Below are 20,436 nucleotides of genomic sequence, written 5' to 3' on the forward strand. Positions count from 1 at the left end.
CGATTCTTCTGATTTTCAATAGGGTTTATCCTTGGTTGATAACAAACACTCATGCCAAGTTTCATCAAAATCCATCAAGAATTGTCCCTTTTAGAGTGTTTACGAGCTCAAAATTGAACTCGTTTTCAAAAAAAAGGGCAATAACTCATACTAAATATTTTTCGATTCTTCTGATTTTCATTAGGGTTCATCCTTGGGTGATTACAAACACTCATGCCAAGTTTCGTTAAAATCCGTAAAGAATTGTCCCTTCTACAGTGTTTACGAGCTAAAAATTGAACGCGTTTTCAAAAACAATGGCAAAAATTTATACTTAATATTTTTCGATTCTTCTGATTTTCAATAGGGTTCATCCTTGGGTGATTACGAACACTCATACCAAGTTTTGTCAAAATCCGTCAAGAATTGTGTCTTGTAGAGTGTTTACGAGCAATTGTGGACGGAGGGACGGGGGTGACGGACGGACATGGGTGACGCCAATATACGCCCCCCATTTCATGTGGGCGTATAAAAATGACACACCTAGACCATTATTGGAGAATTGTAAACACTCTAGCTTGGTACAGTCAACAAGAAATTTATCACCAATAGATCTAATATCATTATGTGAAATATCTAATTTTCTTATTTCTGTGAGTTGAAGTGGAAAATCTAGGGCACCTTTTAAATCATTCCTAAAATAATAAATGGTTTATGCCTCTTATACAATCCGTCTCAAATTGATAAAGTTTTTAAAGATGGTCAAACTTGAAAAGTAATCTTCAAAGAACTAAAACAAGTGTTTGCCTAGCAAGATACGCCCACTTCCCTCATAAAATTTTCAGTATATCAAAAGGGGTCACAAATCTAATTTGTCAAAGATATTGTTCATATAATCTAACACACAAACTTTTATAAAATTCTGACATAAACTCTCACCCCTAACGCGCTCACAAACTAACAAATTTTGATGATGGGCAAAGTACACGACTCATTCCGTTCGAAAAATCATCAAATTCAAACTTGACCAAGATTTCATCAATATAAATCACACCAAATTTTATCAAAATCAGATAAAAACTGTAGTTTCTATTGTGTTCACAAGCCAATTGTGGATGGACGGACAGGGCAATGACAATATACATTCACATTATAATGTGGGCGTATAAAAATGCACTTGAATGTTGGCTTTTTCACTGTATAGAATGTCAGTTGACTGCTTAGGTTTTAAATTAGATCTTAACATCAGTTTGTTGATAGAAATGGATATAGACAACTGTACTATTAAGTCAGACATACTTTGCAAGTCGCAATTTTTCCAACTTCGGCATTAATTTGTTCAAATATCTTGGAAAATCTTTTAAACCATTTGAAGATAATTTAAAGGTTTTTATATTAAGTTCAGGATATGGCTTCTTTACACCTAAATCTTCTATCTATTAAAAAGAACCCACAAGAAAATAATAAGGTTTTATTCCAATGAACTCTTTTTGTATTTCCTAGTGTTTTATAAGAATCTCAAAATACAAATTTTAGAAATACATTGCATTCCATAAAAAAACACAGAAGACAAATCAAGTTCAAAGGTGACTATGAAAAAAATTTTAAAATTATATGCGATCATTTGATAGAAGTTCAATGAAGGAACTAAATTCATAAATATAAAGATAGCTTGCCAGGCAAAGTAATATACGCCCACTGGCAGCTTTGATTTTGAACATTAATATTTAGCAGTACAGTAACAATCACCTGTATGAAATATTCAACCTTCAGTCATACACTTCTTTTGAACTCTTTAGGGTGATACTGAATAATATTGAGTATGAGTTATTCCCCTAGTTCTTGAAAACGTGTTCAATCTTTAGCTCGTGAAAACTCTAGAAGGCAAATATTCAATCTTCAGGACTGAATAATAAAACCAAGTTTTGTCAAAATCCAGAAAGAATCATGCCTTTTAGTGTTTAACTTTAAGAGCTAAATTTGAAAGCGGTTTCAATGACAAGGGCAATAACTCATACTAAATATTTTTCAATTCTTCTGATTTTCAATAGGGTTCATCCTTGGGTGATTACGAACATTCACACCAAGTTTCATCAAAGTGATTACGTGCTAAAAATTGAACGCGTTTTCAATAGCAAGGGCAATAACTCATACTAAATATTTTTCGATTTTTCTGATTTTCAATAGGGTTTATCCTTGGGTGATAACAAACACTCATACCAAGTTTCATCAAAATCGGTCATGAATTGCACCGTCTAGAGTGTTTACGAGCGTTTCAAGAACAAGGGCAATAACTCATAGTAAATATTTTTCGATTCGTCTGATTTTCAATAGGGTTCATCTTTGGGTGATTACAAACAACCATTCCAAGTTTCATCGAAATCAGTCAAGAATTGTGCCTTGTAGAGTGTTTACGAGCAATTGTGGACGGACGGACCGACGGAATGAGGTGACAGCAATATACGCCCCCCATTTCATGTGGGCGTATAAAAAGATTTTTTGATAATTCCAGAATAAAGAAGTTTAATGAAAGAATTAAAGATATAAATGTAAAACGAAGTACATTTACCTGATTATTTGATAAATCTAGAGTATGAAGTTGAAGACATGAAGATAATTCTATAGGAAAAGTTGTAATAAAGTTGTTCTTCAAATCTATACAGGTTAACTGAGTTAAATACTGCAAGGCACAAATTCAAATTACATTATAGGCAAGGCATTCTTTCAATACTTCAAAACTTGTATAATTTGTCTTTGAAGTTAAAGGGAACTGTTTCCTAATTTAACTTATTTGTTGACAAATTTACCCTTTTAAGGTTTAATCAAAATCAGTTTAGGGGTATTTGGTGATCCATTACAGGTAAATGATTATTGAATATGACATTGTAAAAAAGTAGTTTAATAAAAAATATTCATAAATCAATATAACTAAAAAGAATAATAAGAGACTGTTTTTGTCACGAAGTGAATATCATTTGAGAAAAGGTTTGGCAATTATTTGAACAAAACATTTCATCAAAAAATGACCATCTGTTTTTGTACCCACCATAAAACATAAAATCTTTCAACTTTAAAATATACAGTGACTTCAGTTCCAACAGCCAAACAAGTAAAATGTTGAAGGAAATTATCTTTGTAGCTTTAATATGTGTGGCCACGTGTCAATTTGGATTCCAACCTTATGGATACAGACCGACTCCTTATGGATATCGACCTTATGCTCCTAGTTACAACAATTACTACAGAGCTCCTGCTCCAGTACCATCACCCTATAGATTTGGACAACCATCACCACAACCACTACCAAGTCCTTATACCCAGACATCTAATACTCTTGGAAATCTTCCAATGGGCATGTATGATAATTTTGTTTGCAACACAATTGCAGGAAAAACACGAAAACGCAGAGACACAAGGAATCTAGATTTCATACAGTCACCTGGTTTATTAGCATACCAGAAACTATTTTCTTTTACTGATCCTAAACTACATCAACAGTTGTGGCAGCAAACACAATTCCTGGCTAGACAAGGTTATACAGCAGATGCCATCATCAAAATAATCACAGTACAGAGAATGCAAAGGGATGGTGAAAATGGCAATATTAACGATATCTATAATGCTATTAATTACTTGTCAACACAGTCTCCATCTGTGGTTAAGGAAACTCAGAAAAGAGCAGGAACAAGCATCTGCCAATCAACCACTGCCTTCTATTGTGGCTACATCAACAGACTCAGAGCTAGTGCTCAATACTGTAGTGGAGCTGTACTCAGTAATCAGGTTTACCAACAATGCTGTTCTCAATATGGTTCATCTCCAACACCTGTACCATCACCATACACAGCTCCGACTAATCCTTCACCAACTCCTACCCCAACTCCAACAACAACTAACACATCAACAAAAACCTGTGGAATCAGTACACCAAATCCTGCTACAAGGATGGGAGAATTTAGTGATAAAATGAATCAGATGAGAATTGTTGGTGGGGTTCAAACTGAAAAATGTGAATACCCATGGATGACAAGATTGAGGATGGGATCAGCAATGTGTGGAGGAAGTATCATTGATGCTTATCATGTTGTAACTGCTGCACACTGTGTTGGACAGAACACTCCTGCTACAATATCAGTACATGTTGGTGAATATGACTATAGAAATGCAAATGAACCAAATGATCAGGTCGTCCCTGCCGCTGCTATCATAAAACACCCAAACTATCGAGATTTACCCAATGGTGAACAAGAGAATGATATTGCCATCATCAAACTGGCCAAACCACTTCAAATGAACAGCTGTGTTCAACCAGTCTGTTTGGCTAAAGCTGGAGATGGACAGAAACTACCTCCTGGAACCCAATGTACAACTGCTGGCTGGGGAACAACATCAACAGGTGGTCAGACATCACCTATTCTCCAGGAAACAACCATCCCAACCTACAGTGGATACGACTGTAGCAGATATTTCTCTCAAACGGTACCCAGTAATCCTAACCTACAACTCTGTTCTGGACGTCCAGTCATTGGAGGAGCTGATACATGTCAAGGTGATTCTGGTGGTCCTTTATTCTGTCCTATTAATGGTAGATATGTACAGTATGGTGTAGTATCCTATGGAGCAGGATGTGCTAGTGCTGGTGCAGCTGGTGTCTATACAGATGTTGGAAACATGAGAAATTTCATTGATCAAGTTGTCAATAATCAGTTTGGAAAGTAAATCTTTAATCTTACAGTTTGTATTTATCCTTCTTTTGAGCTTTAATCTATGTATTCTAGCATCTGTACTCAACTGTAAAGTATAATTGTGCCTTTTAACTAACTTTTAATAAAAATGCATTGATCATAAAAAAAAAACCTTTAAATTGATATGTAAATTGGAGATATCTACTTGTAGGTGTTTTCAAATGAAATTGAAATTGACTCATGACTAACAACATCCTATCCGACCTTATATTTATGTCACTAAAAGATTGTTTCATTTTCTATTTTTCAACTCTGAAAATGATATCCATAATAAATAAGCTTAGTTGAATATCCAACACATTATTACATATATCTTATTTTAAAGATGGGTTTCCTCCTTTTTTAGTGTCAAATTAAGCAAACTATTAGATTGATTGGTGTTTCTAATGAATAACCATGTATTCTTAATCATATCATTATCTTCTTATTGCATATAATTAAGGGTTTTAACCAATCATAAATGTACATGTATGTACAGTCTGGATACACAAAAAGGACTTTTTGACCTTTTTTATTCGTCACTTATTGGAATTCTGCTGGTAATTCTCTTCTAATTTAGCTAATTACCGGTATGAATTAATTATTGACATGTGAGACAAACTGGTATTTTTCCAAGTCATCAGAACACCTCTACTTTCTATTCATATAAGTATTAGCATTTTCATTTTCATGAATGAAAATAAGGGAACCCTTCTTTAAAGCATCGTAAAATTAACATTTTCTTGTTTGTTTATTACTTTGAACACCATTTCATTAAAGAAATGTTTCAAGATCAAATACCACAGAATGAATTTGAATTTTGATATGGATTGAGAACAAACTTTGTTCAATTTTCATAATTTTCAAACACAATGATATATTGTGTAACATGTATTAGTCTGCTCATGAAATATCAATAGAATTTTTTAATTTTCTTACTGTACCATTGAACTAAGGATAAAGTGTCAGTAGGTCAGTTAAACAGATGTTAAATATCTCTCATTAAAACTGCTTGATAAATATAACACAGCAGACATGACTATACATACATCAAATACTCATGTCTCCAGGTCAATACACTGTATTAACAAACCAATTTGTTGCAGATGTTTTGTTTTTAGATTGTGTGGCTTGCATCCATAAACCTTGATAATTGTTATGCAACACATGTTCTAGGTAGCTAAGTAGAAAAGTCAGCTACGAAAGCAAATTACCAGAGCAAAAAATTACAGTCAATATCAAAACAATACACAATGGATTACAGCATCATTTTTGATTTCTAATATTGTAAAAAATAGATTCCAACTCAAAAATAGGAAGTACAGTTCATTTGGACATTTTAACAGTACAAAATGGAGCTGTATATTTCTAAATGTCTATCACCCAATTAAAGGATTGTAAAGATTTTTCTAAATTTTTAGTGTTGGAGACACTGATTCTCAATCAGACGTCTGTGGTTTCTGCAATTCCACTAAAACTAAGTGTTTGATGACGTCACTTAGCGCAAAGGGCCTTGTATGAAACAAGAATATTAGTCACGTCATAAAATGCTTAGTTTTAGTGGAATTGCAGGAACCACAGACGTCTGACTGAAATTTGGAAAAGTTTGAATTGATGCAATCAGTGTCTCCAATACACATAAAAAATTTAGAAAACCTATTTACAATCCCTTTAAATTTCTGTGACTTTAGAGTCTTAAGGTAACTTGATACAACATGTAATAATTATTACAAATTACACACAGCAGTGTTGGTATAAAAAGTAACAACCTGTGTAAGAGTAGAAGGTAGAGCTGATATTCTGTTATGACATATATCTAATTTGGTTACTTGTTCAAATTTCTGTAGAAATATCTCTCCCTTCGCCACCAGTAGATCTAATGTATTAATATTATTACTAGAGACATCGAGAGATTTAATGGTAAACTCTGGATAGTCTGTATTCTGTTTATCACTGCTTTCATCAAAACTTGTCTCCAAATCTAACATAGAAAAAATAATTATGTATAGGATAAAACATGGCAGAGGGTTTTTATGATATTCAAAATCCCCAATCCAGAAGGATTTTGCAAAGGAAAGGGTTTTAAATGACATAAATACCAGAGGGAAAGTGTTTTATCTGATTTATAAACTCACAAGAACTCATTTACTGAGTTTTAAAAAAAAACCAAAATAATGATCCTATTCCTATACACTGCGAGTGAGAGAAAGTAAGTCATATCTCTTTCATTTCGATCGACTCTAAGAAACACTAATTTACTCCATTGTACATGTCATAATTAAATGACTAATGATTAAAGTGGTTTTACCACAAGCATTCAATGTTCTATTATCCATTCTTAAAACATATGGCAGGACCTTGTTAATCAAAACCAAAAATATCTCACGCTTGACCAAAAGGTGATTTATTAGGTTTTGTCTCATTTTACCAAATCTGCTATACAATACAAAATATAAGACAAATCGCATTGCTCGAGCATAACTTGCACCTGATAATGTCCACTGGAGTCAAACAACGTAATCTCTATTGTTTATAAATCCAAAACATTCTCAGGTTAAAAAAATTTCTGGCAAGGATGTGCAACTTGTATCTACAAACGTGGTCAATTCAACCGACAACCATGGATCTAGACTAAATATTTTATAAGGGAGTATAGAGTCAATTATAGTTTAGATTATTACTCTGTAAAATCTGTGGGATATTATATATAAAATCCCGAAATTTATATGTAATATCTAAAATCTCAAGACAATGAAGTTTTTGTTTGGTCCCTGAGCCTACTTATTGAGAATAAAATTTAAGATTAAGTATGTAAGTAAGTAATTTTAATATTTTGTATTTGGTTATATGAAATATCAAAAAAATTTCCTTTATTTGTATGGACCTACAATACCTTTACTAAGCCCTAACAGAATCTGGTGCAAATATTGAAATATCAAGACAGCATATCACAACTAGGGATTGCATAATTCGAGTCTGTATACTTTTATTTCTCAATAAATGTTGATATAATATTATGAGTATATTATAATAATGATATAATACCTGTCTCATCAATACTATAACTAGATCTGTAATTTCTATCAACACCCTAAATACAATAGTTTATCAAAAATTAACCAGAGATACACATTATAAAATCAAGTACAAATCTGCATTGTTATCAAGATGTTCTATAAATTTAACACATACATTGAAACATAGAAGTTCTTCAAAGAATCTTTATATATATAGTGCATAATTCATTTGAACCAATACCTACCATTTCTACAGAAATTGATAATCTAGAGGATGTAGAAACAGGTGATAATCTCTCCCAGGACTGAAAATTATTGCTTTGACCTGGTGGTGGAGAATAACCAGATTTCTTAGCAGAAAATTTACGCTGCCATTTTACTGCAATAAATCATAAACAGTTTAATCATTTATCAAGATCAACTAACTAATGAAGACAGACAAGGCCATGCAGTGTGCCATGTGGAACTTAAGCCAGGACAGAATTATTAATCTTTCTTTTAGTTTTTGCAAATGTAGAGGGTTCTATATAAAGCACATGGATCCTAAGTAAAGGATCAAATCCTAGACTCCTTACTCTATGAGTCACCTTCAGGAATCAGCTAACACTTACCTGGAGGTGCAGTCATGCCACCAACTTTCTTCTCTCTTTGTCTCCTGGGATCATCTGGATGAAAAGGAAATTTAGCACCAGTTAATGTAGTTTTCTTCCATTCTTCCCATTCATCTGTACTATTCTCAAAAAATGGATCATCTAAAAATATAATCAAAAGTCAGAGACAACACATAAATTTATTCTAATTCATATTCTGAAATAAACTAAAAAGATTTAATAGTCTAAATTATAAGATTAATCATCTTTAAAAAAAAGTCTCCTCTTAAAAATGTTCAATCTGGTTTGTTAGGTTAGGATCATGTTGGACTAAAATGAAACATGGAAATACCTGGTATGGGTATGATTAAAGATGCATCAATTTCTTCTGTAAGTGGTAGTTCTCCCTGTAGAGTAGATGTTGAGTTATATCTCAGATTTAAATCAGATGTACTGGATACCTTTGGACTACCTTGAGGAGATTTTTTAGAACCATTGTCCTTGATGTTGCTTAGATGTGCTTTGATCTTTTTAGGTAAACTCTTTGTTTTCTTATCTCTAGCTTTCAGAGTTTCAGCCTCTGAAATATAAATGCTGCTTCAGAACCATAATCATTAGAATCACAAGATATATGCTTCCATATAATAGGTTTTAAAAAGATTTTTGCCCATTTTATTAAAAACTATGATATATTGACCAATAAGAATTATAAAATCATACAGTTACCAAATGTTATGTGGTTAAAATTCAAATTTCTCCACATTATTGGGCTAATGAAAACAAACGATGTCCTGTCAAAATACATTTTGATAGACAGCCTAACTCATTTAATGTCCACCTGTTATGGGAAATTTGAATCTGTTTAAGGAAATCAAAAAGCACAGAACTGACAAAAATTAATATTGGCATACCTCTAATTTGTTTTATAATAGAAACTCTATGTTTTATCATATCTACATTATTAGGTGGTATACGCCAACAATGATGTTTCATAATATCTACATAGGAATCACTAGGTGATCGAGTTAATCTTTTAGCTCGTTTCTGTTCACTTTTCTTTATTTTGGTTGATAACCTTCTTCCTACACCTAGAGAACACATTACTTATCAATGAATTGGAACAGATACAACCATCCCTTTTCCTAACCACTTCCTTTAGAATTTTAACATTTGTAGTAGGCCTAAAGCTATTTTTTTAACACATTTCTAGAACATACACTGGGGCTTTCTATCAGTTTTTGTTCTAAAGATTGAGAATCCACATGACAGTTAAAGTAAACTAAACCCCTGTTGAATCGTGTCCATACCATTGACTTTTCTCAAAACAATCTAATAAATATACTGACCTGGGGCTGTTTTACCTTCTCTAACACCACCAATTAGTGGTAAAAACCACTCAGGTTTAAGATCACCTAAACCTATACCATTCCATACCACTACACCAGCTAGAATAACATATCAAAATGGTAAAATATGAAAAAAACATCAAAACTTACACCTTGTTATATAATCATAATGATAAATGATAAGTAAACAAAATGAAATGGGAATTCTGTTTCCTTGGAAGCCATTCACTTAGTAACAAAATTAAAAACAGAATGAAAAATTTGCCATTCTTTCAAATTCTGATTACAAACATTATGTTCTTCATCAGAAGTATTACTGGAAGCCCATTTAAGCAGCAGAGTTGTACAGTGTAGTAATTAAACATTAAACATACTCTGTGACTTCTGAGTTCTGAGCATTACAACAATCTGAACAATCAGACATCAGTCCTGTTACTTCATTTTATTATCATGTCAGTTAAAATATTTGAGTACTATGATAAAAATAAAAGCTGACTTACCTTTATGATGATCTCTGTCTGAATCTATATATGATAATAGAAGACCAGTAATATAATCATACTGTTTATCTAAACTGAGTTGTAATGATGTTAATATATCACATACATTATGTTCTAATATCAATTTCACCATGTTTTCATCTTGGTTCTTAACAGCATAATATAATGGTGTCTCTTGTCCTTCACCAATATTAACATCAGAACCAATTTGTAATAAACATTCTACACCCTATAAAAAAATAATTGAAAGAACTGGCATTGGCGTAAGTACATGAAATGTTACACTTTTCCACTGACACAGCAATCTTAGAGTTAATATGGATGTCACAGACAAGTAATGCTCTTTTGTGCCATACCGGAACTAGGCTTGTTAACTAGAAATACCTTTTGAAGAGTCCTGAATGTTATCTATTTCACAACTTACTAAGTAAAAACCTTTAGCACAAGCTACTAATAACATATCTGATTTCAGATTCTGTTCACAACCAATAACATATAAACATTCACTGGCTAAATCATGTAATCCTGTAATATATAAACAATCACTAGCTAACTCATTTAATCCTATAAATATAAACAATCACTAGCTAACTCATTTAATCCTGTAATATATAAACATTCAATAGCTAAATCATATAATCCTGCAACATATAAACAATCACTAGCTAACTCATATAATCCTGTAATATATAAACATTCACTGGCTAAATCATGTAATCCTGTAAAATATAAACAATCACTAGCTAACTCATGCAATCCTGTAAAATATAAACAATCACTAGCTAACTCATGTAATCCTTTAATATATAAACATTCACTAGCTAAATCATGTATCCTTTAATATATAAACATTCACTGGCTAAATCATGTTATCCTGCAAGATATAAACAATTACTAGCTAACTCATGTGATCCTGTAATATATAAACCATTAAAAGCTAACTCATGTGATCCTGTAACATATAAACATTCACTGGCTAAATCATGTAATCCTTTATTATATGAACATTCACTGGCTAAATCATGTAAACCTGTAAAATATAAACATTTACTAGCTAACTCATATAATCCCGTAATATAAAAACATTCTATAGCTAACTCATATAATCCTGTAAAATATAAACAATCACTAGCTAACTCATGTGATTCTGTAAAATATAAACATTCACTAGCTAACTCATATAATCCTGTAGTATATAAACAATCACTAGCTAACTCATTTCATCCTGTATACTATAAACAATCACTAGCTTACTCATGTAATCCTGTAAAATATAAACAATCACTAGCTAACACATATAATCCTGTAATATATAAACATTCACTAGCTAACTCATATAATCCTGTAATATATAAACATTTACTAGCTAACTCATTTAATCGTGTAAAATATAAACATTCACTAGCTAACTCATATAATCCTGTAATATATAAACATTCACTAGCTAACTCATATAATCCTGTAATATATAAACATTCAATAGCTAAATAATATAATCCTGTAATATATAAACATCCAATAGCTAACTCATTTAATCCTGTAAAATATAAACAATCACTAGCTAAATAATATAATCCAGTAATATATATTTATAAAATATAAAATATATATCTCTACCTCCACTACAACTAAATCTAACATGTTTATATGCAAAATGTTGGTGTAGTTTTCATCATGTAAACATTGTGACTTGATCAATTGATTATTAGAATAAGCCAAGTAAATGTTAATTGTTTGTGAAGACTATCAATAATGAGTCAGAATTGCATGAGGACATTGTTCAACTGTACCCTTCACAGATAATATCAGAATGACATGCATATTCTATGTACAGCTAAAAAAAAAACAATAACCTACCTTTATCATCAACATATTTTTCTAATATCTGAAACAATAACTCATGACAACCTTGATTTACAAGTATTTTACTCATCCGTTTACCCTTTTCAGCTAATATCTGCATAAACACCACTGCCTAGAAATAAATAGATATGTATATTAATATGTTTTTATGTTAATCAAATGATGTAAACATAAGCTTCTTCCTTACATTCAGATCCACGATACAAATCTATAAGCCTTTCACCTACTCAGTTCAAAAACACATCCAAATTGTTATATGGTGTCCAAAATGATCCCAATTTCCTTCTATTTTCAAAACGTTTATAGTATTTACATTAATCTGCCTTTAATCTCAGAGTGGGTGTAGCGATATCTGTATATACGTTATGTATCATATTATATCATATTGTTTATTATTTAAACATTATGTACTGTACATGTGAAAATTTTGCATCTGGAGAGGGTTATATAGGTGAATAAATAAAAAAAAAAAAAAAAAAAACTCCACCACTTGACTTGACCAATTGATCAAGACATTGTTTGACATAAATAAACTTGAATACTATTTACGATCTTGGAGCTGCACAAATTGTAACATATTATAAAAGAATTTCCAATTTTTCTAGGATGGAACAATATAGTGAAGGGTAAGTTTATAAGAATAAGTGCTCTAAAAATATACCCTACCTCTCTCTGAACACTAAGAACATTTTTATGTGTCATCATTATCATCTTTATAAGTTGTGTTAAATCTGAACACATATCTTCAGATTGTAATATATCATTATCTACTATAATTTGTAGTGTCATTATCCCTTTCTTCTGAATATCTTTAATAAAAAAAACAATATTTTAATCAATCAGCCAAATTTCAAACAATTTTTCATTAGTAATCTATGAAATCCAACTTTGAGAGAAATGGTTATTTAGTATCGTTCAGAGTAATATTAGTAAAGTAATTTCTATACAGTATAGAAGAATAATTGGACATATCTAAGTACTTACTAATATATAGTTGAAAGTTGAGTAAAGTTCTAATTATTTTCTCCACAGTTCCATCTCTATTTAATATTTCAGCCCCACTAGTAGCACCACCTATAACAGCTAGGGTTTCTATCACAGCTTCTTGTATTATAACATCTTCAGTGAACTCATCCAATATAACCAATAAATATCCATGTACATTCTCAACTAAACATTGATGACGTATCACATCTATTGTGAGAAGAAAATAAAATGGGATTAAAAAACAATTTCGCGTTAATCTCTTATTTAGCGCTGAAAACTTTACTGTCAGTAAAAAGAATATAATATTTTGGTACACAATAAATAACCATACTAAAAACAACATGGAATAAACAAAAAAAATTAGCATCTTCCATTTACATTAACATATTAACAATCAACTGGATTATTCATCAAAAGTATAGAAATGCAAATAAAATATTAATTAAGACATTAAAATTAACAAATATTTAAGTAAAATAAATTTCATTAAGGACCATACAGTGCATCTGCTCACAAAGTATAGTATGAATATTTTAGAGAAAGTACTAGGCGCCATTAGCCAAAGAACTAAACCAAAGTTGTGTATGATATATCATAGTTTTACACCTTATTGCCTTAAATAGAGATAAACCCCTTTTACAAACATAATAACAAAGAGAATTTACTCCTACCATTATCAGCTAAACATGCAATAGTAGAAATAGCTTCACATAATACACCAATATCTTGATTATACATTCGTAATATTTTCACTAATAACATCAAAATATCATCATATTCTGATACAATAAGCTTATTTTCATCACTACAATAATATTTAAAATCTTTTTAAGTACTAGGTTTATAAATAAATTGATCCATTGACGGTTTTTTATACAAGAAATATCTGGGTTTAGGGGCTTATTCTAACGTTCAGAAAATATTTACTTAAATTCCTAATCATCATAGTCAGTATATTTCCTGAAGATATCTTGGACTACAACAAACAGACTTCTGGTTCTCAACCTTTGTGACTCTTCATACTTTTTTGTGAAGAAATTTCAGATTGTATTATTTGCTGATTGTTGTACAGTAAAACCCTCTAAACCAGCAGCCCAATATAAAATGCAGGTTAAGAGGGGTTGATGGCATAGAGGATGCTGTTTATAAGGGTTTCATTGTTTTTCTCTACTTTTTTGTTTTACAGGTTTAGTTTGTTCTTTGAGAACTAAAGAATTTGAGCTTCAACATTTGGATTTCAAAATAGTATGAAGTAGCAAAGTATACAACAACAACAAAAAACTTCAACCACTGTAATCAGTTGGAACATTGTTGATAAGATAATTTTCTTTTAAACACTATGACAATCTATTAGTTCAAAAATGTGAATGTACCAAAATACTCATAAGACACCAAAGAAAATGTGTTCATCAGAGTGCAAGTGCAATTTAGTAAAAACATAAACACAGAATGGAAGAAAAAAAGCGATAAAAACACGGTAACTTACTGGAAAATACAAAGTCCTCTGATAGCTTTACAGCCAGCAGCTACTGCTTTAGCTGTGTCTATATGTTGTTTAATACCTTCTATTATAGCAACATGTGAATTCTTCTCCATCATATTCTTACACAACCAATCTACAAAAAAAACAGAGTTTCCACAGAGTCAGGTAAGAGCCAGCTGTAGCTCAATCAGTTTTCAATATTTCAAATCATGGAGGTAAGATCCAACATAAGTATATCTCATTTGATATGAGATCACCTAACATATGTAACAGGTAGCTTACAGATAAACCAAGAAGGTTTGACCACAGATTAATTAATTGACATGGTTCATACAATCAAAGATCCAGTTTGATGAGCATGTATGGATTTTCAATTTTATGCTTTTTTAATGATAGTGAGTATACATCTCCTTAATTATACATGAAAAATAATAATCATAATAGTTATTCTTACCATTGTCGGCTGTCAGGTAGAAAAAACATTCACAAGCAGAAGTGAAAACACTTTGTATCTTTCTATGCATCAATAAAGCTCCTAAACACAGAGTATGTAATGGGTCCCTATAAAACAGAATAATTTATTATAATGTTGTCTTTCAAGATAAATGCAAAGATATTGAAATTTTTCACAGTAAGAAGATGTTCATTTGACTCTTTTTAATCTCATGAGTTCAACCCTAAACCTTTTTAATATTCTCACAGAATTCTGACTATCGCCAAACACACTAGGGTATTATGTTTTATACTTCAACTAGATGCCTGCTTAGTAGCTGATAAGAGGAAGACAAAATACAAATACATACTGTCTAAGTTCTGCACTATCTCCAATCCACATATATGCTTCAGGTTTACAACATAATAGTTCACTTAATGCTTTACAACATAGCTCCTAAAATATGATGAAAAACACAGTTACTCTCAGAAAACTCATGCAAAGAGTACCAAGAAACAAAAATTCAGACACCTAATGTCATTTAATCTGTGTAGTAGTTGTTTTATATAACTTATTGGTATACCTGAATGTAAGCATTGTCCATTTGTTGTGACATAGATGAATAAATAACTTTCGTCCATTCTGATGCTAGTTCTGTACTTTCCTTTTCTTTAAACAAACCACAAGCTGAAAAAAGACAATTAGTCAAAACTGACTGAAAGACTATTGGAGTTAAACAACTGATATTTACATTGATTGGAAATAATCACATGTAGATCTGTATCAATTTGTAGGTTGCCAAAATGTGATCTTAAATTAATAATCTTGTACAATTACCATTTCACAGAAATTGTTAGTCTTACCTGTATTAGCAAATATTCTTAAACCATGTATCTGTAAATTTATATCATTAGGTCTAGATACCAGAATAGGATACATAACTTCTACTAGAAATCTAGACTGAACCATATCTTGTTGTACTGATTCTAAATATTAATCAATTTCATATATTTATAATAATATAATAATATATTTATTACATAGGTTAGAGACCTAAAATATTGTTCATAGGTATTCTTTTTTTTTTACAAAATTTACAACATTTTGTCATAAGAAAATTTAAAAGACCCTCATAATCTTTGTTTATTTAACTAATCAAATTCTTCAGATTGGAAAAGGAAAATGGACCCATAAAGACGGGTAGCACAACTTACAATATACACCATATCCTAGGGAGCAAATACATTGACACTTTTTCCATAGGTTTCAGGTCTTACCAATTTTAATGAGAATGCAAGATACATACCAACACAGGAGAGTTCCACAAGTACTTCTAAACTAGTAATAACAACATAGTGAAACTGGGACTTCACAAACTGCATTACTTTTAAATGTATGTTTTCTTTGGCCAATATGTTTCTTCCTTCAACTATCAATTGTTATATATAAAGACAATCTTAAAATTTATAACATCAAAGTTATTTCAACACATTTTTAACAAAACTGCTTATACCAATTAAATATTGTTCCTATTGAAAATGATTAACATATTAAACTTTTTTTAGCTGGATGAAATAACATGAATTAGAAGTTGATCTCTGACTATATTGCACTGTTGCAATATAATGAAGATAGCAGCTTTGTCTGGTTACCTAGGCTCTTTTTAAATCAGAGCACTCAAGGGTCACATTCTTAAGCCTTTCCATCTTCTTCAACATTGACAGAATTTTGGAATGAAAGTTTTGTTCCCACATTTCAAATAAAATGTAGACTTACCATGCTGAGCCAGTCTGTAGAAGACTAACAGTATTTGATTTACAATTTGTGGATGAGAAGAATGTAGGGCTAGAGATTCAGTAATACAGGTAAAATATTTATTCAATACTTCAATATTTACCTCAACATCTGAATAAAACATGTAATATACATTACAACTACTTAAACACACATTGGGATTTTAACAGTGTGGTGTCAACAAAAATCACCCTAATTTAAGAAAGCTAACACAGTCAAAATTTTTCATGAAAAATTTCAAATTACTAACCTGAATCAGTGCTATTTGCCTAATTTAATAATATAAAGGCTAGAAATATCATAATAGCATAATAATAATTAGCATTAACTTACCAAAGTGAAGATAATGTGCTAAAGATAAGAGTGAATTAATTTGGATTTCTTCATGATCAGGAAATGTTGTAATAGATTTAACTATTAATTCCAATACTTCTAAACATTTTCTTTCTTTCTTTAGCTGTATACACAGTTCTTCTAAAACATAAAACATAACTATTATTCAATCATTACAAACAAGATTTTGAAAGAGATATTAAATTACATGGTTGTAACAGAGGAAGAATATAAAATCAACCAAAAAAAGTAAACTTAAAACTTACTAGCTAAAATATTAGAAAAATAAAAAGTTTTATAAGAATAAAAGAAATTGAACTTACCAAGTTGTAACTAGTAAAAAAAAAGATGTTTAACTTATCAGGTTTTAACAAAGGAAAAATATTGGACTTAGCAGGTTGGAACAAGGAAAATATATTGAACTTACAGTTTGTAACACAAAATAGATATTTAATATACCAGGTTGGAACAAGAAAAAGATATTCACTGTACTTACCAGGTTGGAACAAGGAAAAGATATTGAACCTTCCAGGTTATAACAAGGAAAAGATATTGAACTTTCCAGGTTATAACAAGGAAAAGATAACTTACCAGGTTGTAACAAGGAAAAGATAACTTACCAGGTTCTAACAAGGAAAAGATAACTTACCAGGTTGTAACAGTATTGAACTTTCCAGGTTCTAACAAGGAAAAGATAACTTACCAGGTTGTAACTTGGAAAAGATATTGAACTTTCCAGGTTATAACAAGGAAAAGATAACTTACCAGGTTGTAACAAGGAAAAGATAACTTACCAGGTTGAAACAAGGAAAAGATAACTTACCAGGTTGTAACTTGGAAAAGATATTGAACTTTCCAGGTTCTAACAAGGAAAAGATAACTTACCAGGTTGTAACAAGGAAAAGATATTGAACTTTCCAGGTTATAACAAGGAAAAGATAACTTACCTGGTTGTAACAAGGAAAAGATAACTTACCAGGTTGTAACTTGGAAAAGATATTGCACTTTCCAGGTTCTAACAAGGAAAAGATAAATTACCAGGTTGGAACAAGGAAAAGATAACTTACTAGGTTGTAACAAGGAAAAGATAACTTACCAGGTTGTAACAAGGGAAAGATAACTTACCAGGTTGTAACAAGGAAAAGATAACTTACCAGGTTGTAACAAGGAAAAGATAACTTACCAGGTTGTAACAAGGGAAAGATAACTTACCAGGTTGTAACAAGGGAAAGATAACTTACCAGGTTGTAATAAGGAAAAGATAACTTACCAGGTTGGAACAAGGAAAAGATAACTTACTAGGTTGTAAAAAGGAAAAGATAAATTACCAGGTTGGAACAAGGAAAAGATAACTTACTAGGTTGTAACAAGGAAAAGATAACTTACCAGGTTGTAACAAGGGAAAGATAACTTACCAGGTTGTAACTTGGAGAAGATATTGAACTTTCCAGGTTATAATGAGGACAGGATATGTGACTAAACATATTGAACTTACCAGGTTGTAATAAGGAAAAGATATAAAGCTTGAAAATGATACATACCAGATTGCAATAATGAAGAGAATATTTTCATACCATACAAAATAAGTTCAGTATTTGATGTATTTTCAAGTAAAATCTTTATAACTAAACTATTAATAAATCAAAATATTAAAATAAATTAAAGACCCAATGATATCATAGTTTAAATTATCTTACAGTTCAGTAATCTGTTTTTGAATTTATCAGTTTATGTGTTGGAAGCAAAACTTGCATGATTACATCCCTTCCATTGTATCAATCAGAAATTCATGATGTGATGTTATCAGAAAATAATGATAAATCTTCATCTTTAAATTTGCATTTCATAGTTTGAATACATCCTGAACCATGGTTTCAGATTTGCCTGTCAGATATCATCAGGCCAGTTAAGTATATGAGCCTGAACCATGCAGCTAAGTTGAAGGTCTGCTTTCATATAATCCTGCCTGTGATATATTAGAGATAATGGATAAGGATATCAAACTTACTTGTGAGCATCTGAATGTCTGATGTTTTCTTGAAGAGTAGAACTAGTGGCTATAAATTGACATAATAACTGTAAACCTATCTACAATATACAAATCATCCAATTAACTGTCTTTGTTATTGCTCTGGGTTAGCTCACTCATTCACATTCATAAATTATTCATTTAGCAGAGTTATGCCAAGCACAAGCATTTAAAAAAATGAATGGTTTTCAGTGGGCTAATTTTTTTAGAGAAGTGTTGCCTTTCTACACAGTTCTTTGTTTATTATCTACATTCTTACCAATTGTATATGTATATAATCTTCTAGATGTTTCATAACAGATAAAACTGGTAAATACACTTGATTATTTTCTAAATACTTCTGTATATATTCTACAAATAGGATATATTGATATTATATTGCACCAAAAAATTGTAAACAGAAGCAAAATGAATTTTATTTTATTCTCGACAGTTTAGTGTCAGTTTATGTGATATTTTTACCATTTACTAAAATAGACTGTATGACTAAATAAGTACAATCCTTGCTAGTATGTAAGAGATCAAAATATTGTGCTCAATGAACTCAATGCCTTTATAAAATTAAAATTATGCATTCAAGTCTAAAATAAATATTGCAAAAGCTACAGTATACTAATTTACCATTTTGGAACAGATCTTGTAACCGAAACAGACTTCTTGTCAATTCTTCTACTACAAACGATTGTTGAAGAGTTTGAAGAATGGCGTCTGCTTCTTGAAGGAGTCGAATATTCTTTTGGTCTCCAACCACTTCAAATCCATTCATCTCTCTTTTTCTGTTTGGCATTGGGGAGCTTCTTCCACTATCAGTCAAACAATCAGGCGCATCTATAATATTTCCTGCCATATTGTTTTAATTCATGACACTACATCATAACCTTTTTTATTCATGTTGTAACAACTTCTAGATAATTATACATATTATATAAACTAATATAAAGTAAAAATTTCAGCATTCTCAATCTCTGTAAACACATAACTTATCATTTCACTTTGTTCATCAAAACTGATAACGTTCAGTTATATCATCAAACTTTTATCATTCTTTAAACTACGTTCCCACCTTATAGGCCTTTAACAGCCATGAGAATGATTTATTTCAGAGTAAATAGGTCTTTCAGCTTCAGGATCATCCTGTAGCTGTAAATTACTTTTAATATTTGAAAGAAGAAGTCAGTTCCTGTAGAGTAGAGGCCTAGACTAGGCATTCATAACATGTTATGATGATGATATGATGTGTTGATTTGCATTCGATCTGAAGAGAGTCTAATGATCATAACTTATGTAGTTGCTCCGATAAAATGAGAATAAGCAATTTATTACTCTTAAACTTTCGATACGATACCGGTAAAATGGAT

General features: G+C 31.0%; 3 protein-coding genes across 3 annotated transcripts; 2 read left to right on the forward strand and 1 right to left on the reverse strand.

Annotated features, from left to right (window-relative positions):
- Nucleotides 1–3,093: 3,093 nt before the first annotated feature.
- Nucleotides 3,094–3,762, forward strand: LOTGIDRAFT_165217 (hypothetical protein; the record flags this gene model as incomplete). The annotated part of the gene is made up of 1 exon (XM_009062225.1): nt 3,094–3,762. A coding segment is annotated over one exon (669 nt), but the record flags the coding sequence as incomplete, so codon positions are not given.
- Nucleotides 3,763–3,954: 192 nt separating this feature from the next.
- LOTGIDRAFT_125418 (hypothetical protein) lies at nt 3,955–4,698 on the forward strand (the record flags this gene model as incomplete). Its single annotated transcript, XM_009062226.1, has 1 exon — nt 3,955–4,698. One exon carries the CDS (start codon nt 3,955–3,957, stop codon nt 4,696–4,698), a length of 744 nt encoding a protein of 247 aa, XP_009060474.1.
- Nucleotides 4,699–6,430: 1,732 nt separating this feature from the next.
- On the reverse strand, nt 6,431–19,925 carry LOTGIDRAFT_165219 (hypothetical protein; the record flags this gene model as incomplete). Its single annotated transcript, XM_009062227.1, has 28 exons — nt 6,431–6,684; nt 7,749–7,794; nt 7,966–8,099; nt 8,332–8,472; nt 8,663–8,890; nt 9,222–9,398; nt 9,657–9,755; nt 10,157–10,385; nt 10,581–10,681; nt 10,741–10,914; nt 11,052–11,264; nt 11,520–11,693; nt 12,014–12,131; nt 12,686–12,828; nt 13,004–13,213; nt 13,678–13,811; nt 14,493–14,622; nt 14,944–15,050; nt 15,293–15,378; nt 15,506–15,609; nt 15,786–15,908; nt 16,699–16,827; nt 17,050–17,190; nt 17,316–17,318; nt 18,591–18,679; nt 19,058–19,137; nt 19,338–19,429; nt 19,700–19,925. 28 exons carry the CDS (start codon nt 19,923–19,925, stop codon nt 6,431–6,433), a joined length of 3,885 nt encoding a protein of 1,294 aa, XP_009060475.1.
- Nucleotides 19,926–20,436: the final 511 nt, after the last annotated feature.

The sequence above is a fragment of the Lottia gigantea genome (assembly GCF_000327385.1).
Source record: "Lottia gigantea unplaced genomic scaffold LOTGIsca_50, whole genome shotgun sequence".
Taxonomy (NCBI): domain Eukaryota; kingdom Metazoa; phylum Mollusca; class Gastropoda; family Lottiidae; genus Lottia; species Lottia gigantea.